The sequence below is a fragment of the Heloderma suspectum genome, chromosome 6, assembly GCF_057233095.1.
Source record: "Heloderma suspectum isolate Gila_16-S chromosome 6, 16-S_ref, whole genome shotgun sequence".
Classification (NCBI taxonomy): domain Eukaryota; kingdom Metazoa; phylum Chordata; class Lepidosauria; order Squamata; family Helodermatidae; genus Heloderma; species Heloderma suspectum.
The window spans coordinates 128,327,060-128,344,660 of record NC_139463.1 but is presented as its reverse complement, the minus strand read 5'-3'; the positions used below and the strand labels follow the sequence as shown (position 1 = coordinate 128,344,660).

The 17,601-nt window shown below is 52.5% G+C and overlaps 1 protein-coding gene across 1 annotated transcript in view; it reads left to right on the top strand.

The window, feature by feature from the left end:
* TFR2 (transferrin receptor 2) overlaps window positions 1-17,601 on the top strand; it is a 23,052-nt gene extending 5,451 nt beyond the window's left edge. Inside the window, exons 7-24 of the mRNA XM_084808124.1 lie at window positions 1,902-1,963; window positions 2,487-2,721; window positions 5,338-5,521; window positions 6,322-6,462; window positions 6,575-6,686; window positions 7,595-7,717; window positions 8,090-8,206; window positions 8,426-8,565; window positions 8,743-8,915; window positions 9,151-9,270; window positions 9,565-9,647; window positions 10,559-10,622; window positions 10,957-11,024; window positions 12,572-12,648; window positions 13,108-13,192; window positions 14,067-14,294; window positions 15,347-15,487; window positions 16,570-17,601. Coding sequence (XP_084664250.1) covers window positions 1,902-1,963; window positions 2,487-2,721; window positions 5,338-5,521; window positions 6,322-6,462; window positions 6,575-6,686; window positions 7,595-7,717; window positions 8,090-8,206; window positions 8,426-8,565; window positions 8,743-8,915; window positions 9,151-9,270; window positions 9,565-9,647; window positions 10,559-10,622; window positions 10,957-11,024; window positions 12,572-12,648; window positions 13,108-13,192; window positions 14,067-14,294; window positions 15,347-15,487; window positions 16,570-16,812 — 2,396 coding nt within the window. The 3' untranslated portion in view covers window positions 16,813-17,601. The remainder of the gene's footprint in view (window positions 1-1,901; window positions 1,964-2,486; window positions 2,722-5,337; window positions 5,522-6,321; window positions 6,463-6,574; window positions 6,687-7,594; window positions 7,718-8,089; window positions 8,207-8,425; window positions 8,566-8,742; window positions 8,916-9,150; window positions 9,271-9,564; window positions 9,648-10,558; window positions 10,623-10,956; window positions 11,025-12,571; window positions 12,649-13,107; window positions 13,193-14,066; window positions 14,295-15,346; window positions 15,488-16,569) is intronic.

Sequence of the window (17,601 nt, the reverse complement as noted above, 5' to 3'; positions counted from 1 at the left end):
CACCTCTGGGGGGTGCCAGGTTCAGGATGGCCTTCCTCCAGGGCAAGTGATCTTGGGTACAGGAAGAGAATGCCAGGTGGTTAGGCAGGAGGGGACACAGTGCTGAAGAATATTTGTGGAGTTGGGGGTGGAAATGTTCTAGAAGAGCCCTTCTTGTCATTCATTTCGTTCATTCACTACATTTCGATACTGCCCAGTAGTCAGAGTCAATGGTACCAATACATAGGTTTGCCTTTTTTTAGCCCCTGTGTGGCAGTGGGGTGAATTGGAGGTGGGGAGTGACGGGGGAAGGTTTAAACCTCCCCTTCGTGCTGTGGTGGTGATCTGGATTGGTGCCCTGCATGCACACTCCATGGTAGAAAATAAAGTCACAATCAGCTGCATGTTACTTAAGATGAAGATTAGGAAAGAAAACAGGATGCATTACAATAATTTTACTTATCTGAGTTGAGTGCACAGTATTACATGAGTGTGCGTGTAAATAAATACATTGTGGTTGTGGCTTGCCTACGTCCTCTACTTTCTTGGCCGGTTGGCTAAGAGTATCTGTGTGGGCTGTTTGTGCAAACTGGAACTTTGAAAGTGACTGCGGGAGACCGAGAGTCTCCCTACCTGGTGGCCTGCAAGGAGTCCGGTGTGGACGCAGAGAGAGCGAGAGCACACAAGACGACGCGCTTTGACATATTCCTCTTGTAAGTGTAGCTGCATCTTGTATTAATGCTCCTAAGTGTTTGAAGGAGACAATATACTCCAAAGAGCATCCGGAACTGTTGTTTAGGTAAACCTGCTTCTCAACCTCCTGTAAACTTTCACCTCACCATTAGTCCCTAATTTTATGCTGGCAAGAAAAACGACAACAGCATAGTAGAAATTTATTGGGGGCGGGGTAACCCACTCATCCCTGTAGCTGCAGGAGGTTCAGTTTGTGTTGCAAGCGGAACTCCCACCTCTGGTTGCATCATCCTGACTCTGAATTGCAATAATAAAGAAAGGAAATAATAAATATGAAAGTTAAATATTATTAAGAACATCAGAAGATGCTGCATCAGACCAAGGCACTGGTCATGCAGTGGCCAACCAGCTGCCCGTGGGAAACCCACAAGCAGGACAGGAGTGCAGTAGCACCCTCCCGCCCATGTTCCCCTGCCACTGGTGCACATAGGTTCCCTGCCTCTGATACTGGAGGGAGCACAGAGCCCTCAGGACTAGCAGCCATCGATTGCCTTCTCCAGGAGCTTGGCTAATCCTCTTAAAGCCATCCACATTGGTGGCCATCACCACATCTTGTCATGGCAGCAACTTGCATGGTTCATGCGCTGTGCGAAGAAGGACGCCCCTTTCTCTGTCCTGAACCTCCCACCGCTCACCTTCCAGGGGTGGCCTCCAGGCGTGTTGGGCCACAGCTGCCGGCATTCCTCGCCAGCAGTTGCAGCTTGACACAACTGGAGGCAGCAGGGGAGGGAGAACGCTGCTCCAGAGCATCTCCTCTCTTCCTGGGCCTGCAAGGATCTCCTGAGAGCAGGCTGCCCACCCTGGGGGGCTCCACACTGCGCCTGCTCTGGGACGGGGCATGGCTGATCCCTTCTGCTGGATGTGTTTTCAGCACTGCTGGGAGTGCAAGCAGGGACGGCACCCTGGGTCCCTTGTGCTCCCCTCTGCCGAGGAGGGGAAAGGTGGGGCTGCTGGGCCAGTGTCAGGGCTGGGTGTCTGCCTGCAGGGGATGATAACAGCCCTGAAGCCCAAGTCCCTGATAAAATGGCCACGGCAGTCACGTATTCACCGTGAGCTCGCCTGCCTCGGTGTGGGGGAGGAATGGGGAGGGGGCATCCCGATATGCGGTGGGGGCAGGGCGGGAGCTCTTCTGCACACTCGAACGCTTTCTGTGTCCATTTCTCTGCCAGCAAGGGCCGGCGTAGGACCCAAGGACGCCCCGGCGCTTTGGAGAGCCTGGAGGTGGAGCATGGTAAGATCATCATCAGCGGCCCTTCTCGGTGAGCCCCTGCCAAAGGAAGTGAGGCGGGTGGCTACTAGGAGGAGGGCTTTTTCTGCTGTGGCACCCCGGCTCTGGAATGAGCTCCCTAGTGGGGTTCGCCTGGCGCCTACATTGTATTCCTTTCGGTGCCAGGTGAAGACCTTTTTATTTTCCCAGGCATTTTAGCATTTTAGCTTTCTAAATTTTTCTTTGCTGTTTTAAATCTGTATTTTAAACTCCTGCACTGCTGCTAGGTTTTATTGTGGTTGTATTGTTATATTGTGGTTTTAATGTTCTGTATATTTTAAATTGTTTTATTGTGTGTTGCTTGGATTTAATTTTTGTGAACTGCCCAGAGAGCTTCGGCTATTGGGCGGTATAGAAATGAAATAAATAAATAAATGGTAAGGCCGGGTGTCCCGTGTCCGCAGCCCAATGAGTGCTGGCTGACGCACACCCACCCCCCCCGACCTCCCACACCAAGCCCCCTTTGCTGCCCTCTCCCTCCCTCCAGAAGAGCAAGAAGCCACCGCGCCGCTCATACACCATCTACCGCAACGCCACCGAGGGGGACGGGGAGCCCAGTGCGGAGGGGCTGCAGATGATGGTCGTGGCAGGGGACAGCCCCGCGGCAAGCTTGGCCCATGGCGGCAGGGAGAGGGCCAGGGAAGTGGCACGATGCCTGTGGCGGGATCCCTGGAGGGCCGTGGTGTACCTCGTGCTCGTGGGTCTGCTGCTCTTCATTGTAGGTGAGAGGAACTAAGTCTGACCCTGCTGACATATGTGCAGCTCCACGGCCACAAACGGCTTTTTCTGGCCACCAGCCCTGTGCTCATTGCTGTGGCTGTTGTTCGCTATTTTGCACAGCCTTCCCCATCCTGGGGCCCTCCAGATGTGTTGGGCTACAACTCCCAACACCCCCCAGCCTGCAGGAGTGTAGCCCAACACATCTGGAGGGCAACAGGGTGGCAAAAGCTGCTCTGGATGCTGTTGTTATTCTTGATCTGCTGGTTCCGCTGTCTTCATCTTGCTGGCTCTGGCTTAGGATTGCAGCTGATTTTATTAAGAACAAGAGCTGTGGCTCAGGGGTGGAGCCCCTGCTTTGCAGGCAGGAGGTCCCTGATTCGATCCCCAGCAGCATCCCTGGGTTGGGCTGGGAAAGACGCCTGCCTGAATCCCTGGAGGGCTGCTGCCGCCAGGCCGTCTGACTCCACCTAAGGCAGCTTCCAGTGTTCCAGTGAGGCCTAAGTGCAGCCTTGCTGGATTAGACCAGAGGTCCCTTTCATCCAGCAACCTGTTTCCCAGAATGGTCAGCTGGATGCCTCCAGGAAGCCCACAGGCAGCAGTGCAACTAGGTAATTTGAGACCCTGGACTTAATGGCCTGGGGGGGGGGGGCATGGTGATGTCTGTTATGTCAGTGGCCAAGCACGGAACTAGCATTTCTCTGCCCCTGCCCAGCCACTCCTGCATTCCTGAGAGGTTAGAGCCAAAACCAAAGCCCCAAACTCGGCTTGCTCACCCCGATTAAAAGAAAGAAATACTCTGAGCACGTGTAGTGTTGCATTTTAAACTCACCTAAAATCACAGCAGCACCGTCATGATGCCAGGACCGAAACAGAGTTTGCTCCTGCTGTTTGAGTACAAAACACCTTGACTTGGGAATGAGCGCCACTTCGTTGTTGAAAAGGGGCATGTGGTTTAAAAGTAAAAAAGGATGAAATGAGCATCTGTAGCCATGTGCGTGCTCAGACGGCCGTCCTGTAACCACACAGTGTTGCTCTGAATGCCCATGCTGGCCCAGGTGCCAATACGGCCCAGTTTTCTGCTCCCTGATCAATTGCCACTCTCTGGGCCGTTTGCGGGGGAGGGCTGGACGTTGGCCTTGAGTTCCAGCCCTATATCAGCACCACTGCCCACAGGCACAACAAGATAGCAGCAACACTCCTCCAGCATCTGGGATTTAGGGGTAGACTGCTTCTGAATATGCAAGTTCTACTGAGCTATTATATGGCTAGTTTCCAGCAAGAGATCTCTCCTCCTCCTCCATGAACCTAATTCCCCTTTTAAAGCCATCTGCACCAGTAATTTGCTTCAAGACCATGTTTTTAAGGGCAAAAGTGGGAGTATACATTATTTAAATAAATACGTATATGTTTTTGATCATGATCCACGTACACTATCCTATTGCCACATCACCCCAGGCGCTGACCTGGCATCCACTGGCCAATTCCTCTCAAACCATACATCATCATCTTCATCCTCCTCCTCTTCCTCATATAATTTATATCCTACTTCTCTGCCAAAAAATTGCCTTCAGGGCTGCTCACAATATAATCTAGTTTAAAAACAAAATCTGAATTAAAACATAACATAAAAACCAAATAAACACACAAAAACACATCAGTAAAGGAAACAGACAGCACCCAGCCCATTAAAAACCCCTCCAGCCAAGGGGCCTGCCTGAGTGAAAATGTATTTGCCGGCCAGCAGAAGGAGGGGGTGAGCCCAGCCTCCCTTGGCAGGGTGTTCCAGAGCCTGGGAGCAGCCACGGATGTGCCTCTGGCGGTGGCGGGACGGAGTGAAGGGCCTCCCTTGAAGCAATTAAGACCTGGCAGGCTGGCCTGGGAAAAGGCGGTCTTCCAGGTCAGTTGGCCCCAAGCCTGATAACCCCACCTGCATGCCCCCAGATCAGAAACTCTGTTTGGGGCTTGGACTGAGGGCCTCATGATGGGTGGCTGGGGCCGCTACTGCAGGATCTGTGTGCATGCAGACTCTTCCTTGGGAAGGGGGGATTCAACAGTGGCCCCTCCAAGAGGCAAGCAAGGCAAGGGCTCCACATGTCGCTGCACCTGACGGCAGGGGCATTGCTAGGCCTGGGCCTAAATCTATTCCTAGGGCCCTGGATCTCTTCCCCAGAGCACAGAGTGTCTGTTGGTGCCAATGGAAGGTTTTTTTCCCAGCACAATTGCCGTGCAGGGGGTGATTTTGGAAGGGGATTGCAGCTGGGGGGGAAGGGCTAACTCTCCCATCCCCACATGCTACAACAGCCCCCCCCCCCATGGCAATTAATCTTAGAAAATTTTTCCATTGGCTTGCAGTGATCTGAGAAATTAATTGGCTGGCTTTGCCTCCTGTGAAATCTAAATAAATCCTAGTAATTCTTTCTACAGTTGCACACGTAGATATAAATGCACATGATGGTTGTCCTTTGGGCCTGGCTCCCAAATCTTTTGAGTGCTTAGCAGCAGCACCCCTGCCAAGCTTTCCAGAGTTAGGATTGGGTCCAGCCGCTCACAGCCTTGGCGCCCTGTTTCCCCGGCTTTAAAACCGGACTGCCTGTCCTCCTGTCTGCTGGTCTTCCCAGGGTTCCTTCTGGGGTACATCTCGTCCCGCCACTCCTCCTGCACAACGTGTGCAGACATCCTGGTGAACGACGACGGCCCATACGAGGTGGAGGACAACCAGGGAGGTGCCCCCATGTACTTGGCTGAGCTGTGGGAGATGTTTCAAAAGTACCTCAACGAGGAGAAGATTGAAGGGACCATCCGGTGAGAGTCTCCCCGCAAGGGGCTGATGTGAGGTGGGATATCCAAGTGGCATCATTCCCCTTCCACTCGTTCATGCAGGGCACAATCTGGCAGTGCATTCTCCTGCACAAGCCCCATTGAAATGAAGGGAAGTGCGCAAGAGCGCCACTGTGCTGTTGCGTGCCTCCCATTCATTTAAATGGGGCTTGTGCAGGAGAACTTGCCACCAAATCGTGCCCATGGCAAACTGCACCTGCCTGGCCCTCAGATGCTTCTGTACCCCCAGTTTCGCCGCATGAGACGGGATGCCTCAGACACCTAGGTTTCTGAAAAGGGGTCTGAGCAGCAAGCAGGAAAGGTGTTTGGGGAGTTGTCTGGGAAGATCTTGGCTTCCGTGAATACGGTTGGACTTTGCCAGGACACCTGGGTTCCTCATCCTGCTGCTCCCATGTGGGACTATCCAGAACCCGCTCCAGGTTTTGGAGGGCCCCTCTCCCGGCAGGCCTGCCTTCTCGCCATCACCCTCGCCAGCTGCGCCCACTCCTGCTCCTCCTTGCCTCCCTTCGCTTGCTTGTGAGCCAGGGAGCGTGCAGGCTGCGGCCCCTCCTGTCCCCCCCCCGCCATGGTCTGGGCAGGGGACAAGCAGGTGGCTATGGGAAGGGGAGGAGGGGCAAGTCCAAGGGGCTCCTGCCAGGGTGTGGGCCGTCAGCAGGTGCCCAGCCAGGCCGGCCCTGGGATTCTCCCCTCACGTGGGTTCCTTGTGTCATGACAGGGGGAGGGGATAAGTGTGGGTCTTCTAACATTTCTTCCCCCCTGCACAGAATGATGAGCGAGGCCCCCCACCCACCTGGCTCCCCTCGCCTTGGCGCTCTCTCCAGACACATACTCGGCTCCTTCACCTCCTACGGCCTGGACCACAGCTGGACCGACAGCCATTATGTGGGGCTGCAGCGCCCCAGCCGGTCAGTGGAGGACCCCAGAGGGGGACTGGGAAGCTGGGGCAGGTGCTGGGAAGGCTCTGTTTTGGGGTGTGCAGGTGCGCCTCTTTTAACACCTCCTGCCCTTCTCCTTCAGGATACAGCCCAATTTTCTGCACCGACTGGATGCCAACGGCATTGTGCTGGAGAAATTGCCCCTGGAAGACCCTGAGGTCTATTGCCCCTACAGTGCCGCTGGCACTGTCACGGTAATACTAGCTCAGCGCCAGCAGTGCAGACCCTCTGTGGGGAGGGACTGTGGGTTGCAATTCTGCCTCTGGGCCCTAGGTGGGGACTTAGCTGTGCCCAAGAATCTGGAATATTAATACATCTGTCAAAGATGGTTGCCTTTAAAGGGGCAGCAAATTGAAAACACTGTCTGTCTGTCAAGTATTTATATGCCACCTTATAGCAGGGGGGTTGAAGCTCTTTCAGCCTGAGGGCTAAATTCTGTGTCGGAGGAGCTCTCAGGGCTGCATTGTAGTGGTGGGTGGGGCCAAGGGCAAAAGGGGCGGGGCCAAAATGAAAAAAACACACCAGCCTATTTGAGCTTAGCACTCTTCCTGCCTGCCACTCAGCGTCCCTAAATCCTCCGGAGGCATTTCAGCTTTTGAGAACCAGGGGCAGGGGGTGGAACGGCAGCCAAGACACTGTAGACCAATTGGTGGCTGAGGGAGAGGGTGTGTGGCCATCTGGGGGGTTCTGGGGGGCTGGATTGGGACATCAGGTGCAGCCTGCAGGGCTGGGTTCCTACACCCTATAACCAGGACAGCTTATCACAAGAATAAAAACAAATTAAAAATACATAACAGTAAAACAAGCCAAGAGTAAAACATTTCTAAAAGTCATAACAACAGTAGCGAAGATAAAACACATTAGAGCTGGAAGCAATTAATAGGACTGGGGAAATTAAAAAAAAAATTACTTGGTGCCAACATTGGCATCAAGGGAGGCACCCAGAAAAACCTCAGGGAAGAGGTTCTGAGTTGCATTTCTCCATTGCCCCACTGCCACCGCCGCTCTCCTTCAAGTGTCGGGGGACACCTGGCCTTTCCTGCTTCTGAAATCCTCTTGCCTCCCCGAGCTTCGCTTTCCCACGCTGTCTGTCTGTCCACAGGGTGGCCTGGTTTTTGCCAACTATGGACGCCGAGAGGACTTTGCTGTCTTGAAGCAGCGTGGCGTTAATCCATTGGGTCACCTGGTCATTGTTCGCGTTGGGGAGATCAGCTATGCTGAGAAGGTGAGCCTGGACCCTCGGCGCAACCGTCTGTTAACAGCTGATTGGTCTGTTACATGGTGTGGTGAAGCCCCAAGGATTCTTTCGGCAAGAAGAGCAGGTGTGAGCGAGTGTGGATGTGACTGGCTGCAATTTTGCCTCAGGCCACATGGCAGAGCTCGAGAAAATGACTTGGAATATTAATCTGCCAGCCAAAAAAGATGGCTGCCTTGAAAGGGAGGAAAATAATAACACCATTTTGAGGACTTGGAGGGAGTGAAATAGAACATTGCGGGCCCGGAAGCCAGAGCATCTGGCTTCTCTGTGTGGTGAGAGGGATATTGTGGGTTAAATCTAAGAGGGACTCAGTGCCTGGACTGGTTCTTTTTGTCGTAGGTCGCCAATGCGGAGGCTGCCCAGGCCAAAGGAGTCCTCATTTACCCAGACCCCTTTGATGTCCCGCAAGACCCCCGTAAACTCGGCCTATCCCCAAACACAGGCATTTATGGACACGTGAGTGGGGGCAGGGGGCCTATACTGGGATCTCAACAGAAAGATGGGATGGGAGCCTACATCAGAAGCATCCTGCTCGATCACACCCAGTGTTGGCTCCAGGTTGCCATGCCCAGCAACTGCTATTCCCAGGTAGACGTCCCCCAGACATGGAGGTCCCACTTAGCTGTCGCGGCTTATGGTGTTCTCTCTTCCCCAAATCTCCCCGTGTGTGTGTAGGTTCACATGGGCGCTGGAGACCCCTACAGCCCTGGCTTCCCTTCCTTCAACCACACCCAGTTTCCCCCAATTCAGTCCTCGGGTCTCCCCACAATCCCTGCTCACCCCATTAGTGCTGACGTTGCCGCGCATCTTCTCAGGTGAGTCAGAGGGTGGGTTTCCTCAGGGTGTCGGGAGGGGAAGTGGGTTAAACAGTAGGACGATAGATGGGGAGGCAGGGAGGCAGGGAGCACCCTGGGGTCTCAGAGAAGATGGCGGCGGAGGCCTCTCCTGTCCTGGTTGCCGATCCCTGGACCCTCTTTTCATTTTCCCTGCAGACGGCTCATGGGTCCTGCTGCCCCCCAAGCCTGGAAGGGGCGCCTCCCCGGTGTGCTATACCAGCTTGGCCCGGGGGAAGCTGGTTCCCGCCTGCAGCTGGGAGTTCAGAATACAAAGCAGTCAGTGATGATCAGCAACGTCTTTGGGTGCATTGAGGGTCGATTTGAGCCAGGTGGGTAGGGCTGGAGGTCTCCTTGGTCTCCTAGGGAGGGGCGAAGGGGTGGGTGCTCAGAACACCTGTGTTTTCTGAACGGGGGTGGGTGGGCATTGCATTAACTGTGGAGTGATGCAGAGGGACTGCATTGATGAGGAGTTTTGCAGACAGGAGTTCTTCCTCCCTCTGCATGAGAAAGTGGGTGGTGCGGTTTTGTTTTTTATACACATGATGCATTACCTCTGCCCGCTAGATCATTATCTCATTGTGGGGGCCCAGCGGGATTCTCTGGGACCAGGAGCTGCCCGTTCTGGTGTGGGAACAGCCATCCTGCTGGAACTGGCCCGTACCTTTGCAGCCATGGTGCGAAATGGTGAGCAGTGCTGGGGTTTGGACGAGTCCTTTAGTAAGTTGGACACACCGTGAGTCAAAATGGCAACCCTTTTCTTTGCCCAGAGCAACACTGGAAACATATGTGACGTGGAATGTGTCTGTCTAAAAAGGTGGCTGCCTTAAAGGGGATGGAAAGAAATACACCATTTTGAGGAACAGGACCTGATTAGCGCTAGATTGGTGGGTGTGGGGAGACATCCTAGGATCCTGGATGTTACGATTTTGAGGGAGGGGGTTTGGGAGTGCCCTCTTTGTTCTCTTTTCACCATTGTAGGGTTCCAGCTACGAAGAAGCTTGCTCTTTGTGAGCTGGGATGCTGGGGATTTTGGCAGCGTGGGCTCCACTGAATGGCTGGAGGTGAGCAGGCCAGGAAGGAGGGTTGTCCCTTTATGACCTATGGATGTATTGGGCTGCTTAAGAAGTGGATGTTTGAAAGAGAAGAGGGGGCCAGGCCACCCGATGTGTGTGTATTCATGTCTGTACGCACTTTTCACTTGCCCACCTTTGATGGCAGCAAGGTGGTCAAGTACACAAGGGACAGCTTTATGCATTTTTTGCTGCTTTATTACTGTACTGAGTTTTAATGATATGGGATTTTGTTGTTATCAGCTGCCTTGGGAGGGCTGTTGCCCTGAAATGCATCCTAGGAGTATTTTACATACAGAAATGTGTCAAAATGCTGGTGGCCAGGACACCTGGGTTCTCTGAGAGGGCATCTGGCCAGGATGGGGTCACTCTTTTGAGCCTGGGGAAGCATGGGGGAACCTCCCAGATGTTGTGCTGAGCCGAGAGGGATGGCCCACTGCTTCCCTCACCACCCCTGTGTTCAGGGTGGGGCCGTGGTGTCACCATGAAGACCCCTCCCCTCCTCAGGGAAGGAAAGGGGCAGATAGACAGCACGTGCTGGGGCTGGCTGCAAAGGCCAGGCAAAGTGCGTGCCCCCTCGGCAGGGGAAATCCTGGGCAAGATGACACTGGTGGTGGTGGAGGGGAGCGCCGTCCAGTTCCTCTACGAGAGGCTGCCCAGCCGTGGAGGATCCCCCTTGTTTCTGACTGCCCCTTCCTCTGGTGCAGCCCTGGCCAACTTGGCGCCCGCCAGATGCGTTGGACTACAACTCCCAGCATGCCCTAGCTAGTGATGCTGGGAGTTGTAGTGCAACACATCTGGAGGGCACCAGGCTGGCCAAGGCTGAGCCTTGTGCTTGGTTTATCTTATTCACCTGCCTTGCTAGGTCCCTCCTCCCCTAAATCCCACTCTTCTCTTTGCAGGGGTACCTCACTATGTTGCATCTCAAGGCGGCCGCATACATCAGCCTGGACAATGCAGTTTTGGGTGAGTGAGGGAGTCCTGGGCGGGTGGGTGGCTTTGGGAAGGTTTTCGGCCTTGTGGGCAGTGTGGTCGTGGAATCCAGGCTCCTGGGTTCTCTGAGAGAGCGAGAAGGGGTCCAGGGGATAAAGGGATGGGATGCTGGATTCCTTGAAGCCTCAGTCTTCTGATGCGGGTGTAAACCTATCTGGTGGAGGGGTGGGCAACCCTTTTAAGGTTGAGGAAAGAAGTTGGGAATTATGGGTGAAGATGATAGGGGGCAGAGAGGCGGGCAGCATTAGGTGTGAGGACCAAAACCTGGACACTGATGCTCAGCATGTGTTTTCTCTCCTCATTCCAGGAGATGACAAATTCTTGGCCAAGACCAGCCCAGCTCTGATCAGCCTCATTGAAAGTGTCATCAGACAGGTGAATTGGACCCCTTCCAGGACCCCCAGGCGGGGGTGCCTCTGGGTTAAAGCAGTAGATGGGAAGGCCGTCAGGGTTCTAGGGTTCTCTGGGGGAGGCATGGGGTGCAATAGGGTTACAACTGGGGGCCAAGATGGATGCAATGTGGTGCTTAGGATGGGGCAGGGAGTCAGGACTCCTGGGGCGACGGTTCTCCACAACAATGGAAGGAGAAGCGAATGGAGGCTCATCCAGATTTTCCCAGGAATTGGCTTTGGTCTGTGCAGGGCTCTACGAGTGAGTGCATTGCACCAGCATAAGTCTCTTCACAGAACATACTTCCGGGGACGGGGGGTGGAGTGAACATCATCTGATTGCAGGGGCTGCTCAACCAATAAAAGAGGCTCTCTGCCATCCAGGCTCCCCAACCTTTCTCCTTCCATAAAATCCTGGGAGGTTTCCTCCTGTGTCACAACAAAAGCGCTCTCCTTCTCTCCCCCCCCGCCACATTAATTGCTTCCTTACAGCTTGAAACATTACAGAAACACAGCTGTAGATCCTTCTCCCTCCATTAAAGCTCCTGATGTTGTGATAGCGCAAAGCCCCACATTAACTACTCCCTTACAGCTAGCAAAGCATTTCAGAGCCTTTAGGAGACCTAAGCCTGTGAATACGTGAAGCACCCTGGCTCCAGCCAGCCCTTTTTCTAATCTGCTTTCTCCTTTCCCCTGAAGCTGCCAATGCTGCAAAGGAGTGAAACTGCAAATTACTTCCAAAAAGAAAGGAAGTAAACATCAAAGAGAAGCCTCATTGAACACAGTGGGAGTTACTTTTGAGTAGACACACATGTTTGTGGTGGGAAACACAGGGACGGGAAAGCAGCCCCCTTTCTAACCTGATGCTGCGCACGAAGGTGCGAATTAGTTACTTCCGAACGAAAATAAACCAAACAACGGAGAATCACAGCTTCAAGATAGCACTTTACAGCCTTTAGGGAAATAGTGCTTTAAAAGGTGCTTTTTTGATTGAGGGGGATCTCTGTAAATTCTGAAGTGCGCATTCAGGGGACAAGCTTCATTGACCACAACAGGAGTTACTTCTGGGTAGACACTAATTGGTTTGTGCTGGAAAACACGGGATGGGAAACACAGGGACAGGAAACACCCCTTGATCAGGGTCATGGTGAAAGGCACACCCCTGGGCTGGGCTGGCATACCTGAGGTAAATGCAGGGGTTGGGGCTCACAACAACTATACTGGGGAGAACCCGACTTGAGGAAAAGACTTTAAGCACTCTCTGGAAATACGGGTTTTCCGCGAAAAGCTCCAGGGTGGCTGTGGGATGGCCATGACGGCATGTGCCCCGAACAGCCTCCACATGGAGCCAGCTTGCAGCAGATCGACTGTGGAGGCTCCCCACTGGGTTCTCTGGACTGGACATTTTTACAGGGCAAAGGCAGCCCTTCGAGTTTCATTAATTGTCTGAGTAACGGGTTCAGGGAGTTTGGTGCTTTAGCTTCAGGTCAAAGATGAGGGTTTATTCTCCATCTCCTGACCTCTTTTTGGCAGGTGGATAGTCCCAACCGCAGCGGCCACAGCATCTTTGACCAGGTGACGGAGCAGGGTCGGCGCTGGGAGAGCGAGGTGTAAGAGCTCAGCCTTGCCATTTGACTCCCCCCACTCCCATCCCTTGTGATTTTGAGGTCCTCCCTGTGGTCCCGCTGCTTTTGACTCCCAACTCCATTTATCTTTCTCTCACTTGATCCAAGGCTGAGCCCTGAAATCCACCTTCAGGGTTGGAGCTAGAACCTGGAAAGTAGCGAGTAATGCTAAAGGAAAGAATGCCCCTGAGCATATGCAGAATAACCACACCAATGAATAAGAAGTTTTTGTTTCCGCCCACAACTGCACAAAAAGTGCTGGAAGGAGAATATCAATGCGGCTGTCAAAAAAGATGGCTGGTTTAAAGGGGGTGGAAGTAAATACACCACATGCAAATCCAACCCAAAGAGGGACCGTACCCCCAAATTAGACCTCCCCTACTTTCCCTTTCCTTTTTGTTTCTCCTTTTGTCCTCCAATTTTTTTATCTCCCCATTGTATCAGTATCCGTCCTCTTCCCATGGACAGCAGCGCCTTTGCTTTCACCTCGTTTGGGGGCGTCCCTGCTGTGGAATTCTCCTTTGCAGAGGTTAGAGCTCTTTGCCTGTGTTCTGGGTATGGTTTCAGGGCAGAAAATGTGGACTGAATTTTGGGGGATTTGTGGAGGGCTGGCTGCAAAGCCCACATCTCGCTCACCCCCTCAACACTGAAATACATTGCCAGCATTTATTTCTTCACTCCTGTTAATGTACTTGGTGTGTGGTCTCTCTGGGCTCATTTTTAATAAAAGGGAGGTGGCGGGAAGATTATTCTTTCTCCCTACCACAGCCTCTAAATGTTGGGGAAAGACTCTTCTGTCCCAGCAGATAGATATACACATACCAGCCCCGCGGTCTGCCAGTTCTAGATTTCCCACAGCTTTGCCAAAGTCCCTCAACCTCTAACTTGGGGCGGGCAGCGGGGAGGCCCCTCTCTGCCTCTGGGCCAGATTCAGTTTCGGAGAAGCTCTTGGAGCCACATTCCAGATTCCAGTGGTGGGCGGGCCAAAACACTAGAAACGCCAGCCTCTTGTAGCTCGGCTCTTACTGCCAGCCATGCACCACAAGTTTCAACCACTTAGAACTGGGGGAAAAACTGCACAAAAGCAGGGAGACCCCCAAATGGTCGCAGGCTGGGACAGTGGAAGCTGGTGGCTCCGATGCCAGTGGGGCGGTGACTCTGGTCCGGGTTTCAGTCAGGACTCTATAAAGGAGCACCCCAAGGTGCAGATCTCTCCAAGGTGCGGAGCTCCCCAAGGCATCACAGAACCTTGGTGAGCTCCAGCTGGCATCGGAGCCACCAGTATCCACTGGTTTGGGGGGCATGGGGGGGCCATGAGAAGGAAGTGTGGCCATCTGGTGGGCCAGCTTTGGATCCAGACCGGATGTTCCCTGCCCCTGCTTTTGCTGGCTCTCTGTCTGTAGGACTCTCGGCCATACCCGTTCCTCAATACTATGGCGGACACATACGATAACCTCAACCGTGCGCTCCACGGGCGTCTCCCTGCCGTGGCGAAGACTGTGGCTGAGGTTGTGGGCCACTTGCTGATCAAGTTGACCCATGACCACCTCCTGCCCCTCGACTACTGGTGCTACGGGGATGTCCTCTTGCAACATATCGCTCGCTTCAATGAATACACCACACAGCTGAAGGTAGGGCACAGAGATTTTCCTGGGGGTGGGGGGGGAGGGATCCTGCAGCGATCCCTCGAGATCTACTCCAGAAAGGGAGAGAGATTAGGAATGTGGCTGAGCCTGACAAGAGCTTCCCCAGGCGGTTGTCCTCATGCACTCCTAACCAGGCACACATAAGAAATAGGAAGTGGGCCAGAGGTAGACTTCTGTGATGCTCTTCTCCTTGCATGCTGGCATTCCTTGTCCGAGTCTCCCTTCCTTCCTGCCATCAGACATTTGGATCAGAACTGGGCCAGCATGACACATCTGTCATCTGGGTATGCTCCCACTGGTGACGATCAGACCCAATACATTGTTCTGCCAGGTGTGTTCCCAGTTATTTTCCCCAGGGGGCACAGGGTCCTGGATGTGCCTTCAGTATACTCTGGCACCATCTAGTGGCCAGAATGTGCAGCTGCAGCCCTGGGGGCTTGAACTTCCCTATAGAATGGGACCCCTTATTCCTCGACCAGCCTCCAGTACTTTCCAACCCACTCGTTGCCTGTGTGACGCTGTTTGTGTGCATGGCAAGCCTCCTTGCCTGCCCTTTTCAACACTGCACCAGAACCTTCCATGCTTCCAAATCTTAACTACCAGTGTAGGGGTAAATGCGGAAATGCAGGCACTCATCATGACAGCCCCGACATAGCCACACCCCCAAGGAGAGTTCAAAACTGCAGGCAGCTGGTTTGATCTGTATCAGCAGTTCTGGCAGCTTCCCTTCCCTCTCCACCAGGAGCAGGTCCTTTGTAAAGCTACTGGGTCTTAATTGCCCATTTAATAATGGGTCTAAAATACTTTACGTTACAAGGAACAATACTGTTGTAGGGAAAATTCATTTGCCCCCAGCTGCTGTGAGGATTGTAGCTGCGCTCAGAGGGAACGGAGGTCTGAGTGGGGCGGCACATGATGTCAGAGTCCATTAGTGAAAAAAGTGCAGGTGTTGCATCCCTGTTAGCCCCACCTCCACACCACCACTGATCTTAACCCCACTTTCTGCCTCCCCTTGTTATCCTCTTCCCCTGATCAAGAGCCGTGGGCTGACCCTGCAATGGATGTACTCTGCCAGAGGCGATTACACGCGGGCAGCAGAGAAGCTGCGAAAGGACATCTACAGTTCTGAAGAACATAATGAGAGGCTGTTGCGCATCTACAACGTCCGGATCATGCGGGTGAGACAAAACAGGATTTGGGGTGCATGGGTGGGGCCTGCCAGCATTTGTCCTCTTCTCTCCACCCATGAATAGCATTGAGTTTATACATACGTTGGTGGGCAAGGGTGCCCCAGCACAATTTGTCCAGAGCAATGACCTCTTCCTATACCATAGCTACTCTTTTCAGCTCCGAATCAGAGTGGCTTATGGGTAGCAAAAGGCAGCCGTCTCCTGCTTTCCATGTATACTTTGTCCTCGAATTCACATTAGCAACTGCGAGTGCAGGAAAAGAGGGTGGCAGTAATTCTGGACAAATTAGCCTGGAATAAAAGGGAGCAGCCTTTTTGAGATGAGGCGTGTGTGTTTCCTCCTCCATCATGGGCATAGCTGGTCCCTCTAAACTTGCAACATGGGACAACCCAAATGATCAAGGGGCTGGAGCAACTCCCCTAGGAGGAAAAGTTATGGCAGCTGGGATTGTTTAGCTTAGAGAAAAGGTGAGTGAAAGGAGACATGATAGAGGTGAACAAAATGATGTGTGTTGTGGAGAGGGAGACATTTTTCTCCCTTCTCTCATACCACGAGAACCCAATGAGGTCATCCCATAAAACAGATTGGAGATTCAGGACAGAGCAAAGGAAGGACTTCTTCACATAGTGTGGAGTTAAACTATGGGTGGCCACCAATTTAGATGCTTTAAAACAGGAATTAGACACATTCACGGAGTATAAAGCTATCAACAGTTACTACTCCTGATGTTTCCATGCTACCACCAGCATCTGTGGCTGTGTACCTATGCATATCAGTTGTTGGGGAACTTGGGTGGGAGGGTGCTGTGGCACTCCTGTCCCGCCTGTGGGCTTCCCACAGGCAGCTGGTTGGCCACTGGGAACAGAATGCTGGACTAGATGGACCAGCCATTTTGATGGTCCAAGATGGACTCTTAATTTGGTCTGGCATCAGGGCTCTTCTTACGTTCTTAACTTTGCTGACACACCAGCTTCTGACTCCCCTGCACGGAAGGCTGCTAGGTGTGGGGGACAAAGCCATGGACTTTAGGGTACCTCTGCTCCACTAATTGCTCCCCTTTTCTGCCCCAGGTGGAATTCTACTTCCTATCTCAGTATGTGGCGGTCACAGAGACCCCATTTCGACACATCTTGCACGGCCGGGGGTCCCACACACTGGGAGCTCTTCTGGAACACGTCAGCCTCTTGCGGGAGGCCCCGGAGAACTTTGATGAAGTCTTCTTCCGTCGCCAACTGGCACTCGTCACCTGGACATTGCAGGGGGCAGCGAACGCCCTGAGTGGGGATGTCTGGAATATTGACAATAACTTCTGACCCCAGGGAAATATGTACAAGGATGCCCCCTCCCCGCTGGAGCTGAAATGAAATTTTGCACACACCAAAAATGTGCCAAATGTAAGTCTGAAGTTTGAAATCTCAATATTCAGTACTGAGAAATCTTCAGTGTTCAATATTCTCCCATTTCCCTCAAATCTTCTAGTATCTAACAGCATCCCTTATTGGAGAATGTTGCAAAACAGTTCAATTAGGCAGAATAGAGATGTTTTAACTTGGGCAAGCAAATTCTCGAACACACACGCACGCAGAGTTTCAGCTCCACCTCCTAAACCCTTCCATATTCTCTACTCAACCCTGGTCCATCCCCTATTCTTAATTTATCAGTGACAGGGGTCACTATAAATTGTTCATATATTGCTATGCAATGGGATAACATGCTGTTGTTGTATTCCCCCAACTTAATTACCCCACTTCGTTAATTACCTCATCGTTACTTTCCCTCCTAATTCATCAGTGGCAGTGTCTGCTATGAATTGAATTGATTTATTGCTATGTAATAGAGCAAAATCCTGTGCTTAACTTCCACCTTTTATTTTGCAGCCCTCCCACCCCAATTTCCCATTTGTTAATTGCCCCTTTGCAATTAACAAATTGCACAGCTTTGCTGATCCCCTCCAGCTTAATTAATTTATCAGTGGCAGTGATCACTATAAATGTTTATTGCTATGAGATATGATGAAAATCTACCTTACTTACCTAGTTAATAATAACTGAAATCTTATTAATGTATCAGTGGCAGAGAGCACTATAAATTATTTCTTATTA